At 40.0% G+C, this 9,581-nt stretch overlaps 1 protein-coding gene across 1 annotated transcript in view; it reads left to right on the top strand.

The window, feature by feature from the left end:
- doc2d (double C2-like domains, delta) overlaps positions 1 to 9,581 on the top strand; it is a 66,855-nt gene that overhangs the window by 19,868 nt on the left and 37,406 nt on the right. Inside the window, exon 2 of the mRNA XM_056372492.1 lies at positions 3,287 to 3,407. Within this exon, the coding sequence (XP_056228467.1) occupies positions 3,399 to 3,407 (9 nt within the window). The 5' untranslated portion in view covers positions 3,287 to 3,398. The remainder of the gene's footprint in view (positions 1 to 3,286; positions 3,408 to 9,581) is intronic.

Below are 9,581 nucleotides of genomic sequence, written 5' to 3'. Positions count from 1 at the left end.
CTCGTCTCTTCCACTCCCCAAAGCACATTCACGTTGCACATGTGCGTAACGCAAGATATCTTGACTTTCTTTAGTGGTGGTCTCACATTGTTTGCCTGAAGAATTACTCTCATCTTCAGTGAGCACACAACTCCCATCAGGGTAAACAAACACACACACTCACACACAGACAGACTGTACACATGCACGTTTCACCACACAAGCCACTGAGCAGCACTTTGTGTGTCTCCTCCCTAAGTGGCCAATTGCTGTCAATCATCAAGCCGACACAGGCAATTTTAGATCCTAATCACACTAATTGAAGTAATGAAAAGGAGGGCCAGGTGGACGGGGCTAAAACAAACACGGCTGATGATGGAGAGCAGGCTGTAGCATTAGGGGTTAAACACTAAAAAGGACTTCTAAATATATTTCACAAGAGCCACTGGAGTGAAGGGTGCCGAGATTCAGTGTATGTCATACAAAAACAAGACCCACATACAGTGCACACACGCACGCAGACACAAAATGGGCAGAAAATAGAAAGCACTCAGAGAGGTGATTACTCCACCATGGCTGCACCATTCTTTTTGATCTGTTATTTTAAGGATTTTTGGATGGAATGAAAAGGAAAAAAAAAAAAGGTTTTTCTACATCTGGATGTAAATCTGCATCAAAATACATGCAGTGACAGACATCATGCTGTTTGGACGATAGTGATTATGATTTCTGGAGAATACCTCAATCCTATCTGGGAAGGCTTTTTACAAGGATGAATTGTGCCATATAACAAGTGAGTCACACTCATGGTCACAGAGTTATGGCTGTTTAAATTAGGGCTGAACAATTAATCCATATATCATCGAAATCGCAATACGGCCAAGTTCAATATCCAAATAGCAAGAGCTGCAATCTTTTTTGATGAGGGCAGAATGCATCATAACATCTCTAACATTGAGATGCTGTAACGCCCCAGCCTACAAATCATGTTTCCACGTGTAAAGGAACATGTTTGGTACATGAGAAAAATCATAATCATAAAATCTTTTTTTTTTTTTCAGTGAAAATGAAATGCAAATATGACTATTCCAACTGAAATCAGGACTCATCAAAATTGCAAAATAATCACAATATCGTGCAGCCCTAGTTTGAATTTGTGATGTTGCTGTAGCAACATATGGGCCTATATTCTAACAATATTTTAGTTATGAAGTTATTTGAAATGGCCACATAGATTAACTAATTTAAAGTAATTAAAAGAGAGCGCCATTGAGTTAGCATTGCACATTGCACAATTGTTGGACTTATGGCAGACAATTAAAAGAAAAAGGATCGGGGCGTCGTGTAGCGTAGTGGTTTAAGCAGGCGCCCCATGTGTAGAGGCTACAGTCCTCGCTGCAGTTGGCCCTGGTTTGAATCCCGCATCGGACGGCCTTTCGCTGCATGTCATTCCCCCTCTCTCTGCCTCCCTGTTTCCTGTCACTCTCCACTGTGCTGTCCATTAAAGGCATAAAAGCCCAAAAAAATATACTTTAAAAAAGAAAAAGGACCAAAATTGATGGAGGAGAACCAGAGATCTTTTCTGCTCTCTGCATTCATACTTGTCAAAACTTTGTGCCTACATTACCCACAATGCAATTCAAGCACTCACAGCCTCAAGCAGAGATGAGGAGGGGGCTACACAGGTCTGATAAGCTCATGTCTTCTGGTATTCAATGCTGTCTCGTGACATTTGAGGCCTTTTATTTTCACATAAGCCCCAGGCCCTGTAAACATATTTAATGTACAAAATCAAAATTGGAGGTCCCCTTTACACATTCACAGAAAATTGTAAAAGATTAGATCAATGGTTCCTTGTCATATAGCCTAAAATTACATAAATATCATGAAAATTTGTTGGGTGGTTTTTGAAATGCCATTCTAATTAACAGGCAAGCGAACTAAAAGGAGCAAAAATCACCTCCTTGGTAGACGTAAAAAACACAACACACAAAGTCACAGATTTAAAAACATACATTGCTCTGCTCAGATTGGCTAGGAGTTTAGGTGGAGCTTCACCCGTCTTTCGATTCTCTTTTCTCTTTGTTTTCGTATTATCTTTCTATTCACATGTTGTCCAGTCAGAAGAAAATCAATCCCAGAGGGCCCAACCAGCCTGTGTCTGATCCATAAACAACCAATAGTAATGCAATCTGGTCTGGCACTCCATCTTATCTTCACCTATTTTAACACCTCTCCACCACTTCCTCCACCTCACCCCCCCAGCACTGATTTCGTGTCACGGCTCCGAAATTAGACTGTCGCCTTCAGTATCGGTGCAGATAGGGAGGAACAGAGGGCGAGAATGAGATATTTTTCTCATTCACTGACATCTTTTCTTGTCTGTTCATTTGGGAAAATCTGTTTATTGCTTTGTATAATTCTGGTCTAATTACAACCTCTTCCTCCTCCTATTTCTAGGGGGCAGCCTCATAATCACACAGTGGAGTTGGTTTGAATAAGTCTGTTGATGTGATTGCATTGTAGCAAGCAACAGGGATGCAAATATTGAACCAAAACAAATACAAACTGTGGGCTGGCCATCTGTTGGCTTGTACAGCAAAATACACTTGAGATCCAGATATATCAAATGTTATAAAGCAGAGAAGAGATGCCTGTGAGTCTCATTAAAGCGTGAGTAGTGCCTCAAACATGCTCTGTACCAAATGCTCTCAGCACAAATGAACCATCGCTGATTCCAGTCGTTTTGAATTATTGAACATTCCAGAGAAAAGAGGTTGACACTTGACTATAAATCATGAGTAAAGCAAAACGCACTTATACACAAACTTACCTTCTTCTGCCACCAAAAGAAAGGGAAGAAATAGATAGTTTTTTCTATTTAAACAGATTGCTCTTCTTGTTTGTCTTGGATGACAGATGCGAATGAGATGTATCTGTATGAAGCCTAACCTAACCTGAGGATTATATAACGAAAGGTGATTATCCAGCTAAACATGTCTGGATTAGAGATGTAACTGGCTGCCTCTGTCCTCAAGAACAAAAAGGGCAATGGTATTGTCTTACTGCAGATATGCTGTGGAGGCAGCTGGATTAATTTGTTTCATTTCAGTCTATTTTGGTTTGAATGACTTAAGATTCAATACTATGTTGCTTTATCATTATTGAACAGCTCGCAGATCCATTAAAGACAAGCACTGTCAAAACCCACATGAATTTAATTAAAATTCTAGTCAATATTTCAATATTTCTGTCACAGATAAAATTCTGAATCCAAATGCCGATGTTGTCTTTTATCTCAACACAGGTGGTGGTGATGAGATGGTGGATAGCTGAGGTTGGGGCTGGGGAGGAGTAAGCCAGGAGGAGGCTTAGCGGAGGGGATCCTGAGGAAGTGAACCGGCTGGCAGGCTTGGCAGATGGGTGAGGTAGGTGACCCTGAAGAAAAGGAGACCAGGTGTAAGATAAGGCTGGCAGGAAGGCACACAAACTACCAAACAGGCCAGGCAGGTAGATTCTCTCGTGTAAGTGCTAGAAACATGGCACATTGACAAACCATAGATAGCACAACGATCCAGCGGGGACTTGCTGTCGGTGCAGGGTTTTTATAGTAGCTTGATGGCGGGCAGGTGTGTTGATTCCCAGTGATGGGCAAGTGACAGAGGGCAAGGGAGGAAGGGCCAACAAGCAGAATGATAGACAAAGCCAAAACACGTGAAGCACATCTTACTCACTGAAAAGGTAGAAAACAACAGAAACACACTCACACAACAGACAGGCAGGTGTCACACAGGAGGGGTCGCGACAGTTTCAACAGTGTGAGTGACCAAATGTCAATGTCCATGAGAGACAAACCATTTTGACTTGAATGTGAATACATTTGATAGTTAACGGGAGTAAACTGTTCCAATTAGCATAACTGACCAATTACCATGTCTACAGTTTTCAGTTAAGCAGCTGGAAGATCACAGCTTATAAATAAAAACAGTATGGTAAAGGAAACAGTGGGACTCATGCAGGTACACAATTTTCTTGCTTGTTCCAAATGTAATTCACCAAACTCTCTTATCTGCACAAACGTGTTGTAAATTGCTCTTTTTCGACAGAATACCACCTGTTAATGAGGAGGTGCTCGTTTGTGAGATTTGATCATTAGCATAATCAACGTAGAACTGCTATTTAAGGCTGCCTGTTCTGCTTCGTTTGTGTGAAAGTTTCATTCACAAAAAAGTCATTCAAGAGTAAAAACAAGAGTTTCACACTCCAGAGCTTCAAGTCTGCTGTCAGAAACAAGAAAATAAAAGCCTAACAGATGTAGCAGAGTCGGTATAGGAAGACCTAAAACAATTATTATATGGTGAACACAATATTAATTTTGTATTAAGATATTTTTTAATCAAATTTATTTGGTATCATATTTAAATTCCAAATTCATTCATATAAAACCACTATAATTCAAGTTATTAAGTCTTAGGTCCATTATCCCTCTGTGAAAAAGGCAGTCTATGGCTGTGTCCCAAATCAGGGTCTGCATCTGTCTGAGCCTGCATTTGAGGACCGATTGTGTCATGGCTGTGTGACTTCTCTGTCCCATTTTGAAGACTCTTTCAAACAAAAATGAGGGGAGGAAAACAACTACAAATAAGCACTCAACTACAACAAAACTACAATAAAGCAAACTTGCAAAATTAATTAATAATAACAGGTAAAATTAAATGGTTTGGAGAAGCACAGCTCAACTAATGCACCTAAGAAACTTCACACCAAGACACCAAAGATGTCATGCCGACTTTGGTGGAAATTTATATAACATTATGCATTTGAGATCAGAAAATCTCTGTATGATGTCATGTTGCTGCCATTAAAAACCATGGCATCTTTAGATGTTCGCTGGCTATTAATTCCAGTGTTGGAGCAGATAATGAATATATACTGTATATATGGCAGTATGTATGAAAAAGTACTTTAAGCAACTGAAGAGAACATACAGGGGGACAATTCAAGAGGTTTAAAGGTTAATTAACTCACAGCTGCAAAAGATGGAGAAGTCCTCTTAGTGACACAAGGGGTGTTAAATGTGGCCAGTATAATGACAGAGGATTCACTTTTAGGGTTTAAGCTGAGGATGCTTTGTAATGCTGTCTCCACAGTGTCAGGTAAGCGTGTGTGTGTGTGTGTGCGCGCGTGTGTGTGCGCTGTACATATACATAGCTTGAGTGACAATCTTTTACTGTCCATCCTTCCGTCACAGAGTGTTTCCTAACTGATAGAGTTCACTGATTGACTGCTGTTTGTTAGTTAAGTCAGGCTAAGGATTTAGAGGGATTTCAGGTCCCTTGGGCCATTTCATATTGAACGCTACACTATTTATTGGCTTCTGACTTGTCCCAAACAGTGTCAACAGTGAACTGTCTTTTCCTTTGTTGCAGTCTATGATATCAACTGTACACAAGCCTCAGTGTGGATATCAGTGACCTTTACATAAATATAACATAAATGACCTTGAGTCACTTTGACCATCAAAGAGGTGTGTAACTGTCCATACAAATTCTCTGTTGTTCCTGTCCTTGGCATTTTCTTTGCTCTGGTCAGTACCTGAACTTTGTCTCACTTCACTGGACAAACCTGCTGCATGACCCATCACTCACATAAATGTCACACCTCACTTTAAAGTTGCTCAATCTTTTCATTTCGGTGAAGAATATCCTGCAAGTTTACAGATGCATGACCAGCAGATCTACTTAAGGGCTAAACTTTATTTTAATCAGGTAGATGATCATCCACTAAGTAGAGCAAACAACTTTGTTATGCTCATGAGAAAACAAAAACTGCAGTAAGGCATAATCTATTTTTTTTTAATTTTTTTTTTATGCTTTCTCTCCCTGTTTCTTTCACTTTCCTCCCTCTCTCTTTCTCTGCCCAGTGAGGCAGTGCTGCACTGGGAGACTGTTGAGGAACCTATTCCCCTGTGCGATCAGACCCTTGCCACGCTCAAATATGCTTAGTGCGTCCAACCAAAGCCCTTATTTAGCACTCTGCTTTTTTCTTTTTTCTTTTTTCTTTTTCCTTTTTTTTTTTTTTTTTTTGAAGTGGAAACTTATTTCACCCCTTACCTTCTCAGAAAAAGACAAGGGAGAGCAATAATGTTGTGCATTTCATGCACCAGTCAGCTCCCAATGGAGTGTAGACCTCTGAATTGTTGACTTAAGTAGAAAAATCTACTTCTGTAGTTGGCTTGGATTGGCTGGAAGCAGTGGTGCAGCATGAAGCCAAATTTTACAAATCATTTTTATGACCATTTGCTGTGCACATGCAGTGCTATAAGGACATTTTCATTTTTTTTCAATCCTGAAATGACATTTATATTCTACTCATTAGTTTTGCCAGTAACATTTTGAGGGAAACAGTCAGTACAAAGAGTTCGATACTGGACACACTCACATCCTAGCTTTAGGCAAAGGTTAGGAAAAACATTGTGGTGTTGGTTACACATTAATGAAATGAAACATGTGCTTCATGCCTCAAGTAACTTGTGACTTTTTCAATATTAAAGCAAGACCACAATATTTCCCTGATAGATATAGATATTGAACAAATGAGGGAGAGTAGGTTGTTCATAGTAATCACAGAGTTGGTGGTTCGATCCCCTGTCATGGTGTCCTTGGGCAAATCCCAAACTGATCTTGGTGAAGACCAGAACCATGCATCTATCAGTGTCTGTGACAGATGAATCCAGGGCAAGATAGCCATTCCTTACAGATCAGCTTGTAAGTTGCCTTTACAGTAAAATTGTGAATTATACAGTAGATGTAAATGCAGCCATTTACCAATTACGATTGCAACCACAAACCGAAAAGAAATGCTGACCACATTTTGTTAACTTGATGAAGAAATCATTGCATCTGGCAAGTCAAATATGTTGATACTGAATGAATCAGTAAAATATTCATCAACAATACATTTAATTTGTTTTACATGAAAATATCTGGTCTTGCAATACAGTATGTGCTCATAGTGACTACAGCTTTGTTAAACTTTTTTTATGCTCATGTTTAAGCACTCACAACACTTGTTATAGGTTGGAGAAAGATCGTGGTCTATACATAAAAAGTCCACAGTGACTTCAGAGACATGTTCATTGACATTTAATTGAAACCAAGATCTTTTCCACTCACAGGAATCAGGATGTGAACCCTGTTCTCTGGTGTCAAGTCCTACACTTTGTAAGCCCACCATAGATCCCAGCTCGCCTTGCGAGGCAGCAAGCGAGAGTCCATCTTGCCAGGATCTTAGCTTTTCGCTTGTGGCTGAACCACAGTGGTTCAGGCCAATCAGTGTCCTATGAGAGAGGAACTGCTGGGAGCTATGGCAAAGCAACTGTTTTGTTATTCATAAGATTGCCTTTTAAGTGCAAATTTTCCTTACAAAGACGGCAAGAATCGTCTACTGACACACTAACTAGGTTCCAAAGCTACTTGGGCTGCAGTTTCTTGTTGTGTTGTGTTGTCTTTCCTCTTGGGTGCTCTCCTACTACGTCATACGATCAACATATGGTTTATCCAATGACCTGACAGGTATTTTTTGAGAGCACCTGCCCTTTCCCAGAAAATTTATAACTAAGCCTTCCCAGGTGGCTCTGTGCAACAAACCATTTGGCGTCCCATGTTACACCCCAACTAGGGTTGTGCCGATGGACAATGATATCGGTGATCGACAATCATTAGAACTATCATAGATTGCTCATGCCTTTGCAAATGTCAAAGTGATATTTGACTTGTTTTGCCATTAATGTAGTAACTTATTATTGGTAGAATTAAATTAATACTAAATTTAATTTGCCTGCCACAGTTTAACGTATATAATCGAATATAACTGATGTGACATGCGCACACACACACTCCGATCAGCTGATTGTAATGAAGCTGCTTGTTGTGTGTAGGAGCTGCTGCTATTTAAGAGCGGAGGAGATTGACAGACAGAACACGTCCTTTAGTTCCATTTCTGATCCTGCTGCTTTTTATGGTGGGAGATGATGAGGGAAAGAGGCAGCAAAACGGGACACATTCGCTTTTGGTCTTTTCTCCTTATCTCTGGCTGATAGGGTAACATAACATCCCCCATGTGTAGAGCTGCTGGAGCCACTGGAACGACGCTCCGCTACTTTTTCTTTCTTTTTTTTCTCTAACTGATGAAATAGAATATCTACAGTTCAAATAATCTGGTTGATATTTATATACATTTTAAGCCTTTTAAGATCTGATCACCAATAAAGTGTATGTCATGTGGAGAGCTTATAAAAACAAATTAAATGTCAAATGTCAAACTTGTCATGTTGCCATCTAAGGTGTATTGATTGATCTCCAAACGTCAATCACGCATAAATTAACACTCAAGAAAACATTCCACCTTATAAGTGTCCGAGAGCTGCTGGTAGCCTCTGAGCTGCTCAGTTAATTAAATCGTTAAATGGAAAAGATGAAAAGACAGAAAACATCCTTTCATTCATCACTCACTCATGATGAAACTGTGCATAAAGTAGGCAGAAATCATGGGATGGGGTGGGGGGTTATTATAAAGATCAGTCAGGTTATTATAAAAAAAACCACCCCTCCACCCCGTCGACCATATCGGCTATCAGCAATTTTACAGAGTGGCGATTGTACAATCTGACTATTGATTGCACAACCCTAACCCCAACAACATTCTTGTAATTCTAGTGCAGTGCATAAATGTTGCACTTCACTGACTCAAAAAAGTGTTGCCTGTGAACATAATCAATTTGGAAATTGCATTCGTCACCTAAACATAATTGAGAAAATAATTTTGTAATATACAAAGTTAATTTGATTAATAAAAAGATTGCACTCCATGTTTAAACACACATGCATGTTCTGTTTATATGTCAGCAAGAGACATTAAGAGAGTTGCTATTGGAGGGGTTTTTGGTTAATGATGTGTTCACTTATTGGTGCCTGATATTGTCATATGAGGAACTAATTGCCTGCACCGTTGCCTCATTAAGCACAGCATGACGTGCTGCCACGGGGCACTGGATGCACACCTTGCTACAATCACTGCTATCTCAATACAACCCCATTTTACTCCATCTCGCATTTAGCTCCTTTTATTGTTTGATAGAGGGGAGCCCTTTTTCTACAGATTATGAAAGGACATGGGGATCTGAAGGTTTGTTCATGGATTTCAATTCTTGCTGTGGAAATTGTTCAGACATCCTTCTACAGTCCACCTTTTTATTCAGCAGTCCTGTCAATTTCCATCTCAGTTTCAGGCTGTTTGTTTTATTTATTTATTTATTTATTTTTGCATATTCTCTCTCCTCATCTGTCTATCCTACTCTTTAACATTTTCATCTCCATCTCTCTGTCTGATTCACTGCAGTCACAGTCACACTCCTGAGCTGGAGCAGTTGGCTCGTCTCTCTCCTTCCCTCTCCGTCCATTCACCCCTCCATTTCACACATACCCACTGACCTGCCTCTGGGCCACACTTCCCTCCTTCCGTCTCCACTCCACCTCAACATCTCCCCCTCTTTTATTTATGGGAATATGCTGATGGAGCAAACCCAGGTAAAGATAGAATTT

The sequence above is a fragment of the Seriola aureovittata genome, chromosome 3, assembly GCF_021018895.1.
Source record: "Seriola aureovittata isolate HTS-2021-v1 ecotype China chromosome 3, ASM2101889v1, whole genome shotgun sequence".
In the NCBI taxonomy this organism is placed as follows: domain Eukaryota; kingdom Metazoa; phylum Chordata; class Actinopteri; order Carangiformes; family Carangidae; genus Seriola; species Seriola aureovittata.
This window is presented reverse-complemented; position numbering and strand designations above follow the sequence as displayed.